The 24,572-nt window shown below is 40.1% G+C and overlaps 1 protein-coding gene across 1 annotated transcript in view; it reads left to right on the forward strand.

Annotated features, from left to right (window-relative positions):
- Positions 1-24,572, forward strand: part of LOC308323899 (TBC1 domain family member 16-like) — a gene marked incomplete at its 3' end in the record, with an annotated part of 192,426 nt that overhangs the window by 94,475 nt on the left and 73,379 nt on the right. Inside the window, 1 exon segment of the mRNA XM_080775763.1 lies at positions 7,208-7,342. Coding sequence (XP_080631889.1) covers positions 7,208-7,342 — 135 coding nt within the window.

Genomic DNA, 24,572 nt, shown 5'->3' on the forward strand with positions numbered 1-24,572 from the left:
TGTGTGTGTGTGTGTGTGTGTGTGTGTGTGTGTGTGGAGAGACGAGAGGGATTGATAAAGAGCGGGGGGAGACGCGCTGCGCTTTGATCGAGGCGGAAATCTCAAAGGTTATTTTTTCAAATCAATTAGAAACAAATGGTCCGGATGTTCGCTCGAAAATTCCTGCCGAAGTTTGAGTCCTAAAAGAAGGTCTAGTGTACAGCCTTAACACACACACACACACACACACGCCATGGAGAGGAACATGCTACCATACCTACAGTATAGAAAAAGAAAATACTGCACCATCCGCACACTGCTAAGAATCTATGGCCCTCATTTATCAACCGTGCATACGCCAAAATATGGGTGCCAGGCTGCCAGCGCAAGTGGGAACTGCATCGGAGATATATGTATAGGCTACCCAGCCAGCCCACCACCAGCCACATGAGGCTATACGGCTTTGGCTGCACATTCATATAATGACAGTTGACAGCCCGGCCACTGCAGCGACGAACGACTGCGAGGCAATCTAAATAGACTGTCGAACGTGCATGGTCAGTTGGTCACGGACGGAACACAGTGATAGAGAGAGACAGGCGGGTTTGGCGAAAGGGCCTTTCTGTGTGGAGTTTGCATGTTCTCCCCGTGTCCCCTAGGGTAGGTACCCTCACAAAAACATGCAGTAATCCTGGTCTCTAAACTGCCTCTCCCTGGCCAGCAGGGGCGCCTGATGGAGGGGAAAGAAACTGGTCGGAATAGCGTGTTCCTTCCATGCACTACGTCCGGCCGGGGAAACCCTCCCCTGTCAGGTGAAAAGAAGCAGCTTGGACTCCTCATGCATAGAAGGAAGCATGAGGTCAGTCCGCTGCCCCCCCCCCCCCAGGTTGGCAGAGGCTAGGATTACATTAGATAATTGACACTGGGTGAAAAAATGGGTTACAAAATTGTGGGATAAAACATAAAAATAAAAAGAATATCTCTCGGAGCGGTGAGCCGCAGCCAAGGAGTGGTGAGCTGCAGCCGCGCCGTGCTTGGGAATCATTTTATTGGTTGATTTGACGCCCGGCCAATACAATTGATGCTGAGTGACAAGCAGGGAGGCATTGGGCTATTTTTTTACAGTCTTTAGTATATGACCGACTAATTGTCAACTAATACTATGACGAAAAACATTCGTCAACTACCTTTTTGAGTGGTGCAACCACTCCTACAACCAGCAATGTCCATGTACCTGTGTACCTGTGTACCTGTGTGTGTCTATGAGCACGAGTATGTTACTTATTTATACCAGTAGGGGGCGCCAGAAACAGAGAGAGGGGTAGTGCTGTGTCTCTAGTGAGAGAGAGAGAGAGAGAGAGATGGGGGGGAATTGCACCACTCAGTTCACACGTGTGTGATTTTTCACTGACGAAAGCAAAATGAAAACTACATGAGAATCTATGTTGACAACAAGCTATGTGAACATACGTAAGCTATGTGAGCTATGAGCTTGTAGGTCGGCTATTTTAAGCAATTGTAAAATCGGCCATTTCGACGACATAAAGGGCCTAGCCAAAATGCATTTTAGACGACTAAATCAACTGTAGAATTTGTCGACTAAATATAAGATTTTAGTCGACTAATTCTAGTCATTCACTGCGATCGAGACAGAGAGTCATGGATACACAGGTGTGTGTGTGTCTCGGGGGAGTGTCCAACCACATAAACAACACAGGCTCATGGAACTTAACAGTTGCGTGGCGTTGCATCAGGTGTGTACGTTTCTTCTGTTCCTGCTGGGAACACGGCGCTGGAACACAAACACTTAAATTAATTGTTTTGTTTTTTATATTTAATTTGAACTATTAATTTGTTTGTTTGTTTTGAGCGACCGGCCGAACTGAGCTGGAAGCCCCGCCGAGAATTCAAACCCCAGGTCTTTCATGGCATTCATTCCTTCATAGATTACATGTTTAACCCCTTTCGCTGTTTGAAGCATTATGTTATACTTTAGCTGTTGAAAAATATTGTAGGTCTGCTATTTTTGAAAAATCGTGAAAATGTGCCTCAAATCTTTGAATATTCTTTCGGAGTTTCAGTTTTAAACTAAAAACAACATATTTTCAGATGGGGGTCGGAGGCATATAACATATAATTGTAGGGGTCCTTGACCTGAAATATTGAGAACCACTGATATAGAAACATGAGGTTTTTTAGAAAAAAATACATTTTTAAAAATACATTCTTTTTTTATTTCGACGTCGGGCCTAAATGGGTTAACCAGTTTTAAAATATTACAGCAGTATAACTATAAAAAAGCTATCCTAGCCGATCTAGAGTGGCTATTTTAGCTATGTTCCGCCTTAGTCTGAAAACTCACCGTCAGACACCACCTTAGCCTGCAGCATTGAAAATGTCATGAAAATAAGAAATATCTGTACCTTGAGAATGTGTACTTTTGGATAGTTCCCTCCACTATTATTAGACTATTTTTCAAAGGAAAATATTGTACTTTCGACTGAGGAATGGATAAAATAGTGAAAATAGCTGATCTACAATCTCACAACGCATCATTGATTATTTGATTTGACATATTGTGAGCTTATAACTCTGCTATATTTACAATTATATTAACATTTTTTCTCCCTTTGACTATTATTCTATTAAAATCCAACCATTGTCTGCCATTTCCAGAAAGTGACTGGAAGCGACCAATTCCGGTTGGCATGGTGGCAGTTATCTTGTTAATATGTTGTGGAGATTTCTCAGAAGTTTCCAAAAGTAATTTGGAAAGTTTTAACTCTGAAATGCATTGAATTGCTTTTGACAATTTATAAAATGTACTTTTTAGTTGCATAAAGCAAGTACCCCCAGTACTCTTAACTCACGTACAAATTTGACATTGCAACTTGCAACGGGTGCAGTACAGTTTTTGGTTTGGACTAGTCATTGTTTAGACCAATCATTAGTCCTACAACTACAACCTATCTCAAACCCTCACCCTAACCCTAACCTCCCGCGGGGCAGCACACCTAATGGCTCGTAGACACTGCCCGATTGTGCTGTCGGGGAGCATTTTTGGCGCTCGCCGATAAAACCCCCCCGATATGACGTAAAATCGGGGCTTTGATCGGCGAGGTTTTGCTCGCCGTGTGTGAAAGGAGCTGCGAGAAGATCTAGCAACATCTAGCACGTTTGATATTTGACTCTGTCGCCGACTGGACATCATACAGTATCAGTGTAGTTTTTGGCAGCACATTTCTATTTTAGTTTTAGTCATAGTCTCTTGAATAGTTCTCACTTAGTTTTAGTCACATTTTAGTCGCCTGGAATGTCCTAGTGTTTAGTCTAGTTTTAGTCGACTAAATGTCATACGATTTTAGTCGACTAAATCTACAGTTGATTTAGTCGACTAAAATGTGTTTTGACAGGCCTTGATGTCGTAATGACATATTTTAAACTTTGGTTGCATGCTGAAAATAGCAGATATACAATCTCACAACGCGTCGCAGCGCGACTATTTCCAGCATGCAACCCAGCATAAAACTGGATCTCTTGTCCACTAGTCCCTTCCTAACATTTTAGTCTAGTTTTTATTTGTTGACGAAATTGTCAGTATATTTAGTCTTAGTTTTAGTCATCATAGATTTGTTTTTATTTAGTTTTAACCCTTTTAGGCCTAAAGCCAATTCTAAAAACGCCTCTAAATCCTGACCTAAGGTTTCTGAAAAACTTCAAATATTTATATAGCAGCATCAAAAAAATTACATTTTTGAATACTGTACATACTGTACAGAACCCAAATATGGGTGCCCGGCCTGAGGGGGTAAGATACCAATAGGGGTTCCCGCCCAGAATGGGTTAATTTAGTTTTAGTCAGTGAAAAAAGGTAGTCGACGAACATTTTTCGTCTTAGTTTTAGTCGACGAAAACAACACCGTACAGTATGAACTGGGTCGCGACTGCGCCCCGATAAGGCCTGTATTACAACCAATGAGAGCACACTGCTCACAGCGCTGCTGTCCATCTGTCTGTCGACTGTATGATCAGATATATAACGCATACCTGTATATACCGGTAACCTTCATTCCGTCGGTAAATCCCTGTAGGCTACCCCAACCCACATATTGGTAGCCTATATTAGTCCAATATTGCCGTTACGCATTTCACTTGAATAATGTTGAAAACCGGAATCGGAATCAACAGTGCAGAGCAAACTTTTGGTTTGGACCGTGTGTGTGTGTGTGTGTGTGAGAGAGAGAGAGAGAGAGAGACGCCCTGTGTGGGTCTCGCGCTTGTATCACGGCATCCTGCACGTGCATGTCAAAATTAATTGGAATAAAAAAAACAAATGATGTAGCATCTTGGTGAACTATTGCAGTGTGTGATCCCTGGTCGGCGATCAATCGTTTAGTGTGACAGCCACAAAGATATAATGACAGCCGAAAAAAAGACTCCTGCAGTGTGAAATGCACAACGATCTGATGACTCGCCGACAACTTTAACCCTCTAACACCCGCATTAATTTCTACTTGCAAAAAATAGATTTCAACCTTACTACTACTTTGTACTACTAGCACTGACACTAAAAAATATGTTAAAAAAAAAAAAAAAAAAAAGTTTGATGAAAATTTTATAATAATTATATAATAATTATATAATAATATAATAAATTAATAATTTACATTTGGGGGATATCTTTCACAATAATGAATAAAACATGTTCTAGACATTCTAATGATCACAAAAAAACATATGTTACAATTATTTTACCTACTTTTATTAGGGTAAAGGTCAAAAGTTTTAGGTAAAAAAATGTTCAAAATTGCACAGAGTCCAAACATTTTTTATTTGTGTGAATTTCAGCCTCTGTGGGGGGTATTCATATGCAAATATCATGACTAATGGCATTGAATTGGCATTGCAATGAACATCACTGATGACATTCAGGTGAAAAAAGAACAGAAAAAAATAATAATAATTTAGTAATTAATTAAAATAAATTTGTTGCTAAAAAGCAACCCTGGGTGCTAGAGGGTTAAAACTCCTACAGTGTGTATAGGGGCCATAAACCTAACCTTAACCCATGTCTAACCAATGACTAGTCTAAACTAAGTATGCACCCCGAGGATCGCCGCTGGGGATTCACGGCGAAGTAATCGCATCGACACACAGGTGTGTGTGTGTGTGTGTGTGTGTGTGTGTGTGTGTGTGTGTCTCGGGGGAGTGTCCAACCACACAAACAACACAGGGTCATGGAAGTTAACAGTTGCGTGGCGTTGCATCATAGTGTGTAGTACGTTTTGTCTGTTCCTGCTGGGACCGCGCTGGAAAGATAAACGCGCTTCATTAAATCCCCCTCCGAGTGTTGTTTTTGGCAGCAAATTTCTATTTGAAAATGGTAAAATGACGTATACTAGTCCCTTCCTAACATTTCATTCTAGTTTGTATTTGTTGACGAAATTTATCAGCATATTTACTCTTGGTTTTAGTCACCACAGCTTAGTTTTCATTCAGTTTCCATCAGTCGCCGAAATCAACACTGCTAGCCAGGACATTTGCTTCTCGTTGCCGCCGCGGCGGAAACCCCACATGTTAACTTTCCAGGATTCCAAAGAAATCAGATCTACAAGCTCTAAGCGTGTCGCATCGCGGCGTGTTTTGAGCTTGTAGATCTGATATAGTTTTGCTGCTTTTGTCACACTGTGATATGACGAAGAAGGGCATTGGTTTACGGTAAAATGTGAAACAGTTAAAATGGGGAGATAGGAGTTTTCTGCCCGACAACGATGATCTATTTATTACCACACACGCACACACACACACACACACACACACACAGGCTCGCACACACACACACACACACACACACACACACACACACACACACACACACACAGGCTCGCACACACACACACACACACACACACACACACACACACACACACACACACACACACACATATGAGACAGTGCTATAGCACTGTCTCTCTCTCAACAGCAACAGTACAGTCCACTGTCCCTCTCTCTCAACAACACCAGTACAGTCCTCTCTCTCTCTCTCTCTCTCTCTCTCTCTCTCTCTCCCCACCACCACCAGTACAGTCCACTGTCTCTCTCTCAACAGCACCATGCAGTTCAGTCCCAGACACTCACACGGCTGAGGGTTTTATGATATTTCACGGTTGTCTCGTTGTGTAATAACTCCTTCAGATGGTGGTTCTTTTACACTAGAGGTAAAGAAAAATAAATAACTTAGATAACTACCGGGACGTGAGAAAGAGAGAGAGTGTAAACGGTAATTTATCCAAATGGTTGTTTATATAAAAGTCTCCTCTAATCTGTCAACACTATCGCTGCCACTGTACAGACGTGTTAGCTGTGCTATTGTACTACTCTGGTCCTCTGCACAGTATAATCCGGTGTGTTATGTAACTCAGAAGAGTCCATTTGGTTCCATTTGTACCCTATTTATCTAATGTTGTGTATCGACGATATGTTTTTACTTGTTAGTTGGGTGGATGGATGGAATGGGTGGGAACCTGATGTCTTGTATACTTTTCTGTTTGAAGTCAACAACCTCAAAATGTGTCGCTTCGTGCCACGTTTGGAGCTTGTAGATCTGCCATTTTGGATAATTGTTAGTGAAGCTGTATAGTGTAGTGGGATCAGGTATAGAGCGTCGCAGTCGCAAATGATTCCCTGTTCATTTTCCTCATAGACATTTCAAAAAAGAAAACTGCTTTTTCCGGGGCCGAACAAATAATTAGAAAGAAGAAGAAAACGGCAGGTTACAACACTTTTATTTTGGGTTCGTTTTTCTTCTTTGTAATTATTTGTTCAGCCCAAAACGTTGTGTTTGTTGTCATGATTTGTCACGACTCGAGTTGGCTTTGTCCGCGGCGTAAACGTCTTCAAATGGCGAAAATGAACGGGGGAATTCACTTCTGGGTCTGACGTCGTCATGAAAGGGGGGCGGGACTGCGACGCTCTATAGGGCATGATTTACAACAACCAAAAGAATCACACAAATCATCTGAAGTTAGGGGCACCTGTTTGTTTAAAGTGCTGTAAACAAACATTAAAAGTCCATAGACTTGCTGCCATATCATTTCAAAAGCCGATACGTTTGGAAGTGGCTAGCGCCCCTCAAAAATATTAATTAAATATGCATTTTATTGAATTGTCTTTTCTTCTCTGTCTTCTCTCTCTCTCTCTCTCTCCCTCTCTCTCCCTCCCTCCCTAGACTGTCCATGAGTCCAGAGCAGCACAGTGAGTTCTGGAGGAAGGTCCAGTTCACGGTGGACAAGGACGTGGTGAGAACGGACCGCAGCAACGTGTTCTTCAGAGGAGACAACAACCCCAACGTGGAGATCATGAGGTCTGGCTTTTCTTCTTTGTATAGTTATCTGTTTGGTCCAAAATATTGCGTTTCTTGTCATGCTTTGTCACGACTCGAGTTGGCTTCGTACGACGCTTAAAAGGTCTTTAAATGAATACTTTTTGAAATGTCTATGGGGCGAAAATGCATTGGGAATTATTTCCTGGGCCTGGCGTCGTCATGAAAGGGGGCGGGACTGCGACGTGTGTCCCTGGCTGTGTCCGTCCGAGTACGGAAATAGCGTTTGTTGACCACCAAGTGTCACAGCCTAACACACACATAAATAAATAAATAGATCATAGGATATGAGCAGGAAGAAAAAACATTGATACTGTATGTCCATATTGCACATGGCCCAAAGCACAAAGTTTTTTTTACATAATAAAAGCTCTAATTACAGTAAACAGTACAACAACGACAACAAGAGACATACGTATACATTCAATCACAAGATACAGAGCATTACCTTTAACCCATGTTGTGGCGGGAACCCCTTTTTACAACAATTAGCCAACATTCACCTGCATAGTATAACTAGCATCTATCGAACCTCTCTCTCTATCTCTCTCTCTCTCTCTCTCTCTCTCTCTCTCTCTCTCTCTCTCTCTCTCTCTCCCTCCCCACCTCCCCACTCCAACTGTGTTATCTCTGCCATCCCAGAGCCCGCTCGGTGCACACACGCACGCACACACACACACACACACACACACACACACACACACACAGACAGACAGACAGGAGTACCTGCCTATTTATTTCATATTCTGAACCCCCGGGGGGGGAGCCGCAAATGAGTTTCATGCTTTATTGACTCTGGCTAAGCCGCTGGAGCACTTGTGATGCGTACACTCATAGCTAATGGCTTCTGTGGAGCAGGAGGATTTAAATAGCATGTTATTACTTCACTTTGCTTCTCCTCCTCCTCCTCTTCATCATGGCTCCTGCTTTCTGTCTGGGGTGTGCAACGGCCGCAACTGTCCATTATTTTATTAGCAATTATGAATTTGCTTATTCTTGTTTTTTATTAATCAAATAACCGAGAAGCACATTTCTTTGTGAAACAGCGAAACTTTTACACATATCGGCTAATCGATGCATAACAATGTAACATATTTCATACTTTCATACAAAAATCTAATCCAACGGACAAATCTAAATCGATTATGGATTTGTTTAAATAATTGATGAAATGAAAGCCGAACTGTTGTGTTCAGTGACACCCTTCACCTCAACAGGCACGGCTCAATGTGTTTCATGACATTACAGTAATTCTTATAGTGTTTTCATTCTTTTCCCTGGTTAAAATGTAAAAGTGCTTAATGATGATGGCTGATGCTTCATTCACTATAGAGAGATTAAAGGTGTTAATGGCCCCTGGTTGTCTGGCATTGGACAGCTCACCTGTTAATGATCACATTATGGATGAACTGAGACTGTGCCTTAACTTGTAAGGGATATGTTTTGTTAAAATAGCTCCAGTAATCATTGTTATATTGTTTGTTCAGTAACAGAGATCTTCCCACGTCTCCATACCCATTTAACAGGTTTTATTTAAAAAATGCTCACGTGTGCTTACAACATACAGTATATCATCATGCTACACTTGGTTATTTGGATTTGCTGATGTTTCTCACCCGCTCTAATGACATGATGTTCACACTAAACAGATCCATCGTTCATAAGTTCATGACATTTTCGGTGGCTTGAATTAGTAAAATTATTCCTACACTGACCACAAGGGAATAGTTTAAATCCAGTTTGTACAACCCTGTGAACTTCTAAATTATATAATATAGTTACTAAAAGCTTTTCCACACACGTTTCGACCCATTCGGGTCTTCGTCAGGATATGTTCAATTAATCTAACATGGTTAAAATGCTTGTATATGGACTTCTGTTAAAATGGCCCCAAAATGTGAAATACCCCTTTCATATATTTGACCAATGGCTGTAGCCATAATATATAAGAACGTACACAATATGTATTTTGTAACACGTTTTATTTCATCCATACTTACAACACATGAATGTACAAAATGTGATTGTGTGCTAATTTCTTCTCTGTCACAGATCTAATTTAAAATGTCTTGAAAAATGTCCAATAAGAAAATCCATAACAAGTTAAACACAATCAATCTATACAAAAAGTATATATACCAAAGGCTTTTCCACACACATCACAATCATTTGGGTTTCTCTCCAGTGTGAGTTCTCTGGTGGCGTTTAAGGTGTGCCATTTGAGAGAAATGTTGCCCACACTGAACACATCCATATGGTTTCTCTCCTGTGTGAATTCTCTGGTGGCTTTTAAGGCTGGACATTTCAGAGAAATGTTGTCCACACTGATCACATCCATAGGGTTTCTCTCCACTATGAATTCTCCTGTGTGTTTTAAGGTTTCCCAATCCAGAGAAGTGTTGTCCACATTGATCACATCCATATGGTTTCTCTCCAGTGTGAATTATCTGGTGGCTTTTAAGGTTGGACATGTGAGAGAAATGTTGTCCACAATCATCACATCCATATGGTTTCTCTCCTGTGTGAATTCTCTGGTGGCTTTTAAGGTTGGACTTGTCAGAGAAATGTTGTCCACACTGATCACATCCATAGGGTTTCTCTCCAGTGTGAATTCTCTGGTGTGTTTTAAGATTTCCCATTGTAGAGAAGTGTTGTCCACAATCATCACATCCATATGGTTTCTCTCCTGTGTGAATTATCTGGTGTGTTTTAAGGCTTGCCAATTGAGAGAAGTGTTGTCCACACTGATCACATCCATAGGGTTTCTCTCCTGTGTGAATTCTCTGGTGTGTTTTAAGGCTTACCAAGTGAGAGAAGTGTTTCCCACACTGATCACATCCATAGGGTTTCTCTCCAGTGTGAATTCTCTGGTGTGTTTTAAGGCTGTCCATTCGAGAGAAGTGTTTATCACACTGATCACATCCATAGGGTTTCTGTCCAGTGTGAATTATCTGGTGTTTTTTAAGGCTTGCCAATTGAGAGAAGTGTTGTCCACACTGATCACATCCATAGGGTTTCTCTCCAGTGTGAATTATCTGGTGTGTTTTAAGACTTCCCATTGTAGAGAAGTGTTGTCCACAATCATCACATCCATATGGTTTCTCTCCAGTGTGAATTATCTGGTGTGTTTTAAGGCTTACCAAGTGAGAGAAGTGTTTCCCACACTGATCACATCCATAGGGTTTCTCTCCAGTGTGAATTCTCTGGTGTGTTTTAAGGCTTACCAAGTGAGAGAAGTGTTGTCCACACTGATCACATCCATAGGGTTTCTCTCCAGTGTGAATTCTCTGGTGTGTTTTAAGTCTAGACATTGTAGGGAAGCGTTTTCCACACTGATCACAGCAGTGGCATTTTTGCTTAGTCACGCTTCTTTGTTCATTCACCTCTGGTAGAACAGGGAAACCAGACTGATGTAACACTGAATTGGAAACGAAAACAAAGGAAATTTTGTTTAGAGGCATTCCTAGACTTAAAATGGAAAAAACTAGTATGAAGTTAATGTACCCAATTTAGCATCAATTTAGCATCCACTTATAATTTGATTCTACAATCGTGTTATATTTTAGAAAATACATTTAAAAGGTAGTCAATACTAAAATAAATCAAAACAAACAATGATTAGATAATAACATCCTTATGGCATGCTGTATATAGACACAGTAAGTAACTTACAGAGGTCTTGGTGATCATTGGGTCCTCCCTGTTGAGCAGAATCGTTTGAGGTGGTGTTGAAAGAGTCCATCTTCGCTTCAAGTCTGGAGTCCACAGTCAGATGTGATCAGAAATGATATCCTGGAGGAGTTGTGGAGAACTGACAACTACAAACTCTTCTTATACTAGAGAGCCTGAGGTGGAACCACTAACTGCTTGGTGTTGATTGGCCAAAGAGTGGAACAATAGAATCATCAGCCACCAATCACAACCTAAGAAACTGCTGCATGTCCTCCACCCCTCTCTGACTCCTCCCCCGGTCATGCTCTCTATGCAAAAGTCTAGAAATAAACTGCTAACTGTGAGATTTACAATTTACAATTTAGGCATTTAGCAGACGCTCTTGATCCAGAGCGAATTGCATTTAAGCAAAAAAAAGCATGGCATACATCACATATATCACGTTATCACGAATCATGTATAAACTAAGAACGTAACAGTGGAATATCTATGTCAACTATACATACTATACTATATTATACAATATACAAGTGTACTATAAAATGCTATGACTACATAAAATGCAATTCTAGTGCTGTCTACGTAACGAGCTATAAGTCTGTCTAAAATACTATCTAAGTCGACATAAAATGCTAGGGCAAGTGCTACGGGCCATGGTGAAGTCTGAAGAGGTGGGTTTTCAGACTACGGCTTTGTAAGCTTCATTTTTAATATATGAATATATCTATACCAAATATAGAGTATCTGACTATCTGGATAATATATGTACAGTCTAACAATATTGAATAAGTGGATATTAATGAAGTGTTACTGCAGTAGAGCCATTAAGAGGATTGCTCCATATCATTTCAGTAACATAGAAACAAGAAAGAAAGTTTTCCAAAACTAAAACTGCCACCCACCCCCTAAAGTTATTGCAAACAGTCTTCATAAATAGCACACAAGCCTTCACATCTTGTCTTTTACTACTGCACACCCTGTACTTTTATTTTTTATTGTATTAAGTTGCAATGCAAGTTCAATTTGTTTCGACTTTAGAAGACAGTGGTAGGGTTTCTGTACAGGACTGGTCAAGGCCTAACAACAAATTAGTATATTGTCAAATCCTCAAAGTCATTTTCTTTCTTGTCTATATTTACAGTGAAATCCCATTAATTCTCAGGATGAATCAGAATAATCCATTGAGATTATAATATCCTATATCCATTAATATAGCTGTATTTGTGTAAACCTGGGAAACCTGGACAACTTTAAGTCATTGTTCAGGTTGTGCTGCTCTGAGGGAATGAGGAGCACTCAGGTGTGTGGAATTAGTTTCAATAGGGTTGTGATGACTGCACCGTTATTCAATGTTTTTTTTTTCAAATGCTAAATAATGTACAAACCCCACATTCTTCCCCCATGTTAAAATGTAAATAGGCTAAAATGCTGATGACTTTGTGGTGAATTTGTAAGACACAGACCAGCTAATGATGCCTGGACATCACTAAATGTCATGTGCACATACACGCATGCACATGGAGATGGATACATAAGTCCTGGTAATAGTGAAACATGATCAGGGTTGGGCACAGAACAGAAAGGCAAGCCAAGACAAAGGCCCATGGGTAATAAATAACTGGGGTCATTGTTAGGGGTTGAGACCCAAGGCAGTGGTCAGACCGTGGACCATCCTGATTGGCCGAGAGCCATATGAACACATGAACACACGATAGATATAATGCCAGACAAAGAAATATCTGGGCCGGTTGTCCCCCACTCTCTACCATGTAACTGGACATGCTCCCCGACGGCATGAGGCCGTCGGAACTATGCTGTTTGCTGTGCTGTGTACTCTGAAATAAAACCAAGGAACATCATCTCGTTGTCTGTCTGCCGTGCACATTTACTCTCCTGTATGGTATTTTAATATACAACAGATGGTACCGAAACCCGACCTTCATGGTGTCTTTTTGTGCCAGTTAGGAGCAGAACCTGCGGTTTTTTATTCAGTCTAATTATTCAGTCTGATTCGAAAACGGGGAGTTTTTGTGGACGGCGACGAAGAATTTCCAGCGGGCCCGACCGGGTGCTTGTCTACGCAGCGGGGATGATGACGACTACCACCGCGATGAGGAGTGTTGCGCAACGGGGACCGAGGCCAGCCGCCAGATGGGTGGACGGTGGAGCGGCCTGCGAGCGAGCCAACATCACGCCGGCGTGAGGACAGCGGTCGCGGGCGGCGAGCAGTGAGATGCAGCACGGCGCGGCGGGGCTTTCCATCATCCATGGCCGATTGACCGACCTAAGCTGAGTGCCTTCGTGGACCTGATCAAGGGGTCTGTGATGAAGACGTTCCAGCCTTTTCTTTTCTCTTCGCGAGTGTTCCCAGCTCTGATGGTTCAGAGTTGGGAGGGGGGAGAGAAGAGATGATGACGACGACAGCGGAAAACAGCAGTGAACTTTTTCAACTTGGTTTTGGTGTGTTGACATTATAAGATATTCTATTATAGATATTGTTCTGTGTCATATGTGGAGTTGAAGTAATCTTGATAAAATAGCAGCTACGAATAGTTCAGTCTATTAACTACATTATATATTTCTTATATATGTGGGGCTGGAGTAATCTTGATAAAATAGCAACTACGAATAACTTCATATGATCAGTTGAGTGTCTGGACTAGGTTTATTTTTGATGACGACGACAGCGGCAGACAGCAGTGAACTTTTTCTCAACTTGTCCTGTGCAGCTGAGCGGACATTTCAAAGCAACTAGAGAGAGCGGCATACAGAAGAAGTTTCCTTTGTCATATCAGAGGCGAAGAGGGACAATTCCTTCACTCTGATTACAAATTGTGCGTTGCGTTTGTTTTCAACATGAATTAATAGGCCTCATGTTGGTATGTTTGCCGTATAATTAGATAAATTGAGTCATAAGTAGCCTAATTATGAGTCAATGAGGTGTTTTCCTATAGATATCAAGAGATATGTGTTATTATAGTTAAACTCTGGCGTTCAATGTTATTTCTTTTTATCTTTTATGGAATCACCACGGGTGGTTAATGGAATCACCGCGGGTGGTTATGGTCAGGATGAGTCCGAGGAAGTGACTCAGGGTATTCTGATATTGTGTCTATTTACTATGTACTGGCATTGGAATAGCAGAGTTTAGTGGTAAAACATGTAGATTATTGTATATCAAAAAGTGCTCTTGTAACAATGGAGCTGCAAGCGGCATGTCTTGTTTAAATGTCAGTTAACTGTACTAATCATTTCCATTATTCATTGTTTGGGATTACTTATTTGTCAGAAAAGAGATTAAATTACAAGGCAATTGGCAGCCGAAAGTTTACAGTGTTTAAAGAGAGTTTGATTTTACTCTTTGTGGTTCTCTAGGGCTTAAAATGCGATTTCCTTGTGTTTCTTTGTTTGTGCGCATAGATGACGTACGAGTTGAGAGTGGTCTTAATTGCTTTGTTGAAAGTGATGAGATATTGGTTTTCATGTGGATCTCGAGAAGAGAGGTCCATGTGATATGGTTCATTGTCCTGTAACATTTTTAGCCATAAGAGTTTGAAGTAACACGAAGAGAATTCTCCACTGATCCGAAATTGTATATCTACCCACTGTAATGAAAATCATTTATGGCAAGTAATCTTGAATGTCTGTTTGAAAACCATGTTGGGGAACTTCTTATACTGTAATGCTGTTATTTGTGGTGTTTTGAATTTGTAGTGTCCAGCTGAGGGTCAAGGGGGGTATAAGCAACAGTTATGAATATGGACTATACATTTTGTATTCAACAGACTAAGTCTGTTGAAAGGGGGGAATGTGGTGAATTTGTAAGACACAGACCAGCTAATGATGCCTGGACATCACTAAATGTCATGTGCACATACACGCATGCACATGGAGATGGATACATAAGTCCTGGTAATAGTGAAACATGATCAGGGTTGGGCACAGAACAGAAAGGCAAGCCAAGACAAAGGCCCATGGGTAATAAATAACTGGGGTCATTGTTAGGGGTTGAGACCCAAGGCAGTGGTCAGACCGTGGACCATCCTGATTGGCCGAGAGCCATATGAACACATGAACACACGATAGATATAATGCCAGACAAAGAAATATCTGGGCCGGTTGTTCTCCAACTCTCTACCATGTAACTGGGCATGCTCCCCGACGGCATGAGGCCGTTGGAACTATGCTGTTTGCTGTGCTGTGTACTCTGAAATAAACGTCAAGGAACATCATCTCGTTGTCTGTCTGCCGTGCACATTTACTCTCCTGTATGGTATTTTAATATACAACAACTTCATTCTCTCCACCAATCACAACCTAACAAACTGCTGCATGTCCTCCACCCCTCTCTGACTCCTCCCCCAGGCCATGCTGTATGTAACATTCTAGAAATAAACTAAATGTGAGATTGCTTTGTAAGCTTCATATTTAATGTATGAATATATATCCAAGACTGAGTATCTGGATAATATATGTACAGTCAACAATATTGAATAAGTGGATATTCATTAATTGTTACTGCAGCAGATCGAGCCATTAAGAGGATTTATCAACCTTCCACAAAAAACAGTTAGGCCAACTGCCCTAAAATGATTGCAAACAGTCTTCATAAATGGTACACATTAAGGCCTCACATCTAAGTAACAAGTATACTACCGCATCCCCTGTACTATTTTATTTTATTAAGTTGCAATGTAAGTTCAATTTGTTTCCACTTTATGTAGTATAGAAGTATAGAAGACAGTGGCCTGGGTTCTGTACAGGACTGGCCAATGCCTGACAACATATTAGTATATTGTCAAATCCTCAAAGTCTACTGTGCTCTATTATTCTCATTTTATTTCTTATCTATATTTACAGTGAAATTCCATTGTGTAATGTGTAGGCCATGTGTGCGGAAACATGTGTCGATAGTGTAAGGCATTCATTCATGATCAGGATAAGTCATTCTTATAATACTCATATCCTATATTCATGGATAACAAGTCAAATCATTGTTCAGGTTGTGTTGCTCTGAGGGAATGAGGAGCACTCATGGAATTAGTTTCAATAGGCTTGTGGCCTAAATGGTGAACAAAACCCACATTATTTCCCAGGTTAAACATGCTAGATGATGGCTTCATTAACTATAGACAATGCATTCAAAGGCAGATATTAAACGTGTTAATGGTCACTGGTTGTTTGGCATTGGACAGATCACCTGCTCACCACATTATGGATGAACTGAGACCATTTTACACCTCTTTGACTCTGATGAGTTTCAGCAGAACTACAGAAATAGGTATATCATCACATGGAACTTGTTATCCTTTGTGAAATGTTAATGGTGTTGTAAGGGATATGTTTTGTTAAAATAGTATAGCTCTAGTAATCATTGATAGGCTATATTGTTTGTTCAGTAACAGAAGTCTTCCCATGTCTCCATACCTACTTCACTAACATCATTATCATGCTTTCATAATGTGAAATGTGATAATAATTATAATTATTCTATCTCAGTTGGAATGCAGACAAATCTGTAAAGGTAACCAGATAACTGGCCATTTGAACACTATACTGTATACTGGCTGAGGAGGGGAGAAAGACCTTATTTTCTGTGTCACTAATCATACATCACAACATTCACTTAGTTGTGCCACAATGTCTAATATAAAATGTATAATACAAAGTGTCATATACATTACTAGTATATACAATATAAACTATCAAGTGCAATATTAAATATAAAATGTAAAATAAATACATATAATAAGGTGCATGGTCAAAATGGAAATTAAAATGCCTCATCTCCAAGTAGAGAAACATTTGCAGCAGAAATGAACAGCAGCATAATATAGAATCACAGTCTGTTGTGCAGGTGAGAGACAACACTTAGCAGCAAATAATATCAGTGTATACATAACGGATAGCATCTATTAGCAGCACTGCAGTGTGTATAGTATATAGTCATATAGTAACAGTCAGTTATATTGCATGTGTTCTTAAAGAATATACAGTATAACTACTAAGAGTACTGTGATCACAAATGGTACACACCTTGGGTCACACATGACCTCAGTTTCAGTCGACTGAAGTGTCTTAGGTAGCATAGTGTCCTGTCTGGATCAGTGTTGACCGACATCACCATTTTGTTGTGTTCTGTGTAATACTCCTCTCGTTCCTGGCCAAACACAAAACGAAACATTTTTTTGTGATCCGATTGAATGACGTGCAAATTGATAGCCTATAATCGAACATTTCAGAGATTAAGTTGTTACAGTCATACCTTAAATATCCATGTATCGTCGTCCTGAATGAAAACGCTGCCGGTTGTTTGTCCAGCATCCAAGCGCCAAGAGGATGGATTTGACCTGTAGATATTTCACATTGAGAATATTTCATTAACAGTGTTAGGATATAACTATGGATTAATTATAATAATAATAATAATAATAAAACTATTTCATTACATGAAATGCAGCTCAAAGTGCTTTACAGAGCAATGGAGAAAAAAATAAAGGAAAGGCGAGGCATAAACATTAAAAAACAAGTAGTAATGCAAAAACTGCAGTAATACAGTGAGGACATGAATAACAAAAAATAAAAGATAAATTAAAAGCAAGGGTGTAGAAGTGGGTCTTGAGCTGTGCTTTAAAAATGTCTACAGAGGCTGTCGAAGGTACTGTACAGTGGGAGTTTGTTCCATGCCGTCGGCCCGTGGAAGCAAAAAGCTGCTTCCCCGTATTTTTTAGTTGCCATTTTTTTAGGCAAAGCGAGCAGGCCAGCAGTGGAAGACCTTAGGGGGCGGTTTGGGACATATTTAGGCAGGCAGTCATTTAGGTAGGAAGGTGCGGGACCATTGAGAGCTTTATACACAAGTAAAATAAAAAACAACCGGAAGCCAGTGCAGTGAAGCCAAAACTGGAGTAATATGTTCTCTTATTTTAGTTCTAGTTAAAACTCTGGCTGCTGCATTTTGGACAAGTTGTAATCTGTCAGTTGTTTTCTTAGGCAGTCCAGAAAAAAGTGCATTGCAGTAATCAAGCCGAGAAAAAACAAAGGCGTGGATTTACTGGATTAGCATTTTTGCATCGTCCAATGACAAATAGGCTCTGATTTGTGCAATATTTCTAAGGTGAAAAAAGGCAATCTTGGTAACGTGATTAATGTGTGAATTAAAATTAAATTCAGAATCAATAATGACCCCCAAGTTCTCACTCATCCAGCATTTGATGCTAGACAGACAGGTCAACAGCGGGTCTAAACCACAGGGATCATTTGGAGCTACAGAAAGATATAGTTGGGTATCATCAGCATAGAAATTAAAATTGACTCCGTGATTGGTAATGAGTTCTCCCAATGGCAGTATGTATGGCAGAGAATAACCGAGGACCAAGAATCGAGCCCTGTGGAATACCAGAACCGATGTCGTATTTGTCTGAGTCAAAGGAGGAAAACCAGGACAGGCCATACCAGACAGGCCTATCCAGTGCTCCAGACGCTGTATTAAAATTGAATGATCAATCGTGTCAAATGCCGCTGTTAGATCTAGAAGTAAGAGAACAGATACATGTTTCTTGTCAGCAGATCATTAATTACTTTTACAAGTTCTGTTTCTGTGCTGTGACCTTTCCTAAAGCCAGATTATAATTGGTTATGCACATTATTGTTATGTAGAAACACATCCAATTGATGAAAGATGCATTTTTCTAAAACCTTGCCCAGAAAGGGCAGATTTGAAATAGGTCCCCAACACAGAGGGATCAAGATTGTGTTTCTTGAGCAGGGGCCTAACTACAGCAGTTTTCAGTGAGTCTGGAAAGACGCCTGATTGTAGAGAGCTGGTTTTTTTTTAGGATATCTCCAATCACACTGTATAAAACCCAGTGACCACATGTCAAGTGCCTCTGTGATCGGGAGGTTCTGGTGCTCTGTAGCCTCTGTCCCAGGCTTACTTATCTGCGAAAAGAAAAGCCTAGTCACAACGTAAGGCAGAGAAGCTATCGGTGGACGTATCCTCCGGAATATCCGTCAGATGTATTTCCCCCGGATACGATATTTTCCTGACCAATCACAACACATTCGCGGAGAATGTAAACTGATTTGCAAAGCGTCAACGTAATTTCCTTGGGGCAATACTTCCGCTAAAATCCTGCGACTTGACCGCTGTTAGTGTTTTCAGTGTAGTTCTTGCCCAGGGTCTTGCTCGTAAAAGAAAAGGATAACGTTAGCAACTTTCAAGTTTCTTCAAGTTCTCAATTGCACTCGTTACACTTTCCATTTTAATATGTGCTGCATTGAGCTTTCAGTAAAGCAGGTAATAAGGCAATGATGAACAGCTCAATATAACTCACCTGTACTCAAGAGTACAGGTGACATCCTCCGTTGCTTGGTCTCAGAGACGGGAACGGCCAGATGAGTCAATGAGATTGACTTTGAGGGGTTGTTCTCGTTGGTTCACCAGCTTGATGTTGTCTAGTTTGACGTCGGTATGGATCAAGCCTATTCCCTATGGCAAGCTGCAAGACAAGAATAGAGAAAGAAAGAAAAGAGCATGATCAGAAATTCAGAAATTTAACTCAGTATCTTTGTATCAATATTTTTGCCATCACTTTAAAATGTAATTGTCAAAGCCATACCTGCTGTATGATGCATCTCGTCTCCATCATGGTCTCTTTGACTCTTGAGTTTCAACAGAACTACAGAAATAGGCTTATCAGGCTTAACAGTATTTATTATTACGTCATTATTCAGGTTGTGTTGCCCTGAGGGAATGAGGAGCATGCAGGTGTGTCGTATTAGTTTCAATAGGGTTGTTGTGACTGTACTTTTATTCAATGCTTTTTCAAATGCTAAATAATGAACAAACCCCACATTCTTTTCCCAGGTTAAAATGTAAACCGGCAAAATGATGCTGGCTGATGCTTCATTCACTATAGACAATGCATTCAAATGCAGAGATTAAAAACAGTTTGACTCCGTAAAATGCGTAACCCGCATTTTAATCAAATATTCTACGCTGCCGAGATTGTTTTATTACCTTTAGAGCATACGCTGAATTATTTGGGCTTTTGATCTGTGAAAATCCGGCGAAAAAAGGTTCCTCCGTTTGTTATGAATGAAGGGAGCAGCCCTAGCAGCCCACAGCATGTGTTGATTTACGGTTTCGTCGTCATAACATGAAGGTCTCGCTACCTCCTCTGCAAAGACGGAGTTTATTTTTAATTATTACAATACAGCGGATTAAACACATCAAACTAAAGGCGGGAATGTCGTATAAAGCACCATCGAACCCTGGATTAAACAATTAGCGGCCGTCAAACTGTTAAAGGTTAATGGTCCCTGGTGGTCTGGCATTGGACAGATCACCTGTTAATGATCACATTATGGATGAACTGACTGTGCTGCAACTTGTAAGGGATATGTTTTGTTAAAATAGCTCTAGTAATCATTGTTATATTGTTTGTTCAGTAACAGAGATCTTCCCACGTCTCCATACCCATCACCCACCCCTTGACCGATGGCTGTAGCCATAATATATAAGAACGTACACAATATGTATTTTGTAAAACGTTTTATTTCATCCATTCTTACAACACATGAATGTACAAAATGTGATTGTGTGCTAATTTCTTCCCTGTCACAGACAATGTGTCTAATTTAAAATGTCTTGAAAAATGTCCAATAAGAAAATCCATTAACAAGTTAAACACAATCGATCTATACAAAAAGTATATACAGTATACCAAAGGCTTTTCCACACACATCACAATCATTTGGGTTTCTCTCCAGTGTGAGTTCTCTGGGGGAAGCACCCTATGATCCGACGGACCATTGCTCCGAAGGAGCATTGGTCCAAGGTGCGCTGGGGGTCGGGAGAGGATGGGTGGTTAGGTTTAGGTGTCTGCCCCGGGTGAGGTTAGGGTTTGAGGTAGGTTGTCGATCGGACCAATGGACCGTCGGCATATTGACGCAGACCCTTTTCTCTGGTGGCGTTTAAGGCTGTCCATTCGAGAGAAGCGTTGCCCACACTGATCACACCCATAGGGTTTCTCTCCAGTGTGAATTATCTGGTGGCTTATGAGGTGGTCCATTCGAGAGAAGTGTTTCCCACACTGATCACATCCATATGGTTTCTCTCCAGTGTGAATTTTCTGGTGTATTTTAAGGCTGTCCATTCGAGAGAAGTATTGTCCACACTGATCACATACATAGGGTTTCTCACCAGTATGAATTATCTGGTGTGTTTTAAGACTTCCCTTTGTAGAGAATTGTTGTCCACACTGATCACATCCATAGGGTTTCTCTCCAGTGTGAATTCGCTGGTGTGTTTTAAGTTTAGACATTGTAGGGAAGCGTTTTCCACACTGATCACAGCAGTGGCATTTTTGCTTAGTCACGCTTCTTTGTTCATTCACCTCTGGTAGAACGGGGAAACCAGACTGATGTAACGCTGAATTGGAAACGAAAACAAAGGAAATGTTGTTTAGAGGCATTCCTGGACTTAAAATAACAAAAACTAGTATGAAGTTAATGTACCCAATTATCAATTTAGCATCCATTTCTAATTTGATTCTACAATTGTGTTATATTTTAGAAATTACATAGAAAACAGGTAGGTAGGTAATACTAAAATAAATCAAAACAAACAAATGACTAGATAAAAAAAAAAACATTCTTATGGCATGCTGTATATCCATATAGACACAGTAAGTAACTTACAGAGGTCTTGGTGATCATTGGGTCTTCCCTGTTGAGCAGAATCGTTTGAGGTGGTGTTGAGAGAGTCCATTTTCTCTTCAAGTCTGGAGTCCACAGTCAGATGTGATCAGGAATGATTGATATCCTGGAGGAGTTGTTGTGAACTGACAACTACAAACTCTTCTTATACTAGAGAGTCTGAGGTGGAACCACTAACTGCTTGGTGTTGATTGGCCAAAGAGTGGAACAATAGAATCATCAGCCACCAATCACAACCTAAGAAACTGCTGCATGTCCTCCACACCTCTCTGACTCCTCCCCCGGTCATGCTCTCTATGCAACAGTCTAGAAATAATCTGCTAACTGAGATTTACAGTTTACAGTTTAGGCATTTAGCAGACGCTCTTGATCCAGAGCGATTTACATTTAAGCAAAAACAAAAGCATGGCATACATCACATATATAAAAAGCAGTTATCATGAATCATGTATAAACTAAGAACGTAACAGTGGAGTATCTATGTCAACTATACATACTATACTATATTATACAATATACATGTGTACTATAAAATGCTATGACTACATAAAATGCTATTCTAGTGCTGTCTACGTAACGAGCTATAAGTCTGTCTAAAATACTATCTAAGTCGACATAAAATGCTAGGGCAATTGCTACGGGCCATGGTGGAGTCTGAAGAGGTGGGTTTTCAGACTACGGCTTTGTAAGCTTCATATTTAATATATGAATCTATCTATACCCAATATAGAGTATCTGACTATCTGGATAATACATGTACTAATAAATAGTACACATTAAGGCCTCACATCTAAGTAACAAGTATACTACCCCTGTACTATTATGTTTTATTTTATTAAGTTGCAATGTAAGTTCTTTCCACTTTAGTATAGGGTTCTGTACAGGACTGGTCAATGCCTGACAACAAATTAGTATATTGTCAAATCCTCAAAGTCTATGGTGCTCTATTGTTGTCTGGCATTGGACAGATCACCTGTTAATGACCACATTATGGATGAACTGAGACCATTTTACACCTCTTTGACTCTGATGAGTTTCAGCAGAACTACAGAAACAGGTCTATCATCACATGGAACTTGTTATTATCCTTTGTGAAATGTTAATGGTGTTGTAAGGGATATGTTTTGTTAAAATAGTATAGCTCTAATCATTGATAAGCTATATTGTTTGTTCAGTAACAGAAGTCTTCCCATGTCTCCATACCTACTTCACTAACATCATTATTATGCTTTCATAATGTGAAATGTGATAATAATTATTCTATCTCAGTTGGAATGCAGACAAATCTGTAAAGGTAACCAGATAACTGGCCATTTGAACACTATACTGTATACTGGCTGAGGACGGGAGAAATACCTTATTTTCTGTGTCACTAATCATACATCACAACATTCACTTAGTTGTGCCACAATGTCTAATATAAAATGTCTAATACAAAGTGTCATATACATTACTAGTATATACAATATAAACTATCAAGTGCAATATTAAATATAAAATGTAAAATAAATACATATAATAAGGTGCATGGTCAAAATGGAAATTAAAATGCCTCATCTCCAAGTAGAGAAACATTTGCAGCAGAAATGAACAGCAGCATATTATAGAATCACAGTCTGTTGTGCAGGTGAGTGACAACACTTAGCAGCAGATAATATCACACATGTAAGTGTATACATAACAGATAGCATCTATTAGCAGCAGCAGTGTGTATAGTATATAGTAACAGTCAGTGATAGTGCATGTGTTCTTAAAGAATATACAGTATAACTACTAAGAGTACAGTGATCACAAAGGGTACACACCATGGGTCACACATGACCTCAGTTTCAGTCGACTGGAGTGTTTTAGGTAGCATAGTGTCCTGTCTGGATCAGTGTTGACCGACATCACAATTTTGTTGTGTTCTGTGTAATACTCCTCTCGTTCCTGGCCAAACACAAAACGAAACATTTTTTTGTGATCCGATTGAATGACGTGCAAATTGATAGCCTATAATCGAACATTTCAGAGATTAAGTTGTTACAGTCATACCTTAAATATCCATGTATCGTCGTCCCGAATGAAAACGCTGCCGGTTGTTTGTCCAGCATCCAAGCGCCAAGAGGATGGATTGAACCTGTAGAAAAAACACATGATATTTCACATTGAGAATATTTCATTAACAGTGTTAGGATATAACTATGGATTAATTATAATAATAATAAAACTATTTAATTACATGAAATGCAGCTCAAAGTGCTTTACAGAGCAATGGAGAAAAAAATAAAGGAAAAGCGAGGCATAAACATTAAAAAACAATTAGTTCTAGTTAAAACTCTGGCTGCTGCATTTTGGACAAGTTGTAATCTGTCAGTTGTTTTCTTAGGCAGTCCAGAAAAAAGTGCATTGCAGTAATCAAGCCGAGAAAAAACAAAGGCGTGGATTAGCATTTTTGCATCATCCAATGACAAATAGGCTCTGATTCGTGCAATATTTCTAAGGTGAAAAAAGGCAATCTTGGTAACGTGATTAATGTGTGAATTAAAATTAAATTCAGAATCAATAATGACCCCCAAGTTCTCACTCATCCAGCATTTGATGCTAGACAGACAGGTCAACAGCGGGTCTAAACCACAGGGGTCATTTGGAGCTACAGAAAGATATAGTTGGGTATCATCAGCATAGAAATTAAAATTGACTCCGTGATTGGTAATGAGTTCTCCCAATGGCAGTATGTATGGCAGAGAATAACCGAGGACCAAGAATCGAGCCCTGTGGAATACCAGAACCGATGTCGTATTTGTCTGAGTCAAAGGAGGAAAACCAGGACAGGCCATAC

The sequence above is a fragment of the Protomyctophum bolini genome (assembly GCF_963924005.1).
Source record: "Protomyctophum bolini genome assembly, chromosome: 11".
Classification (NCBI taxonomy): domain Eukaryota; kingdom Metazoa; phylum Chordata; class Actinopteri; order Myctophiformes; family Myctophidae; genus Protomyctophum; species Protomyctophum bolini.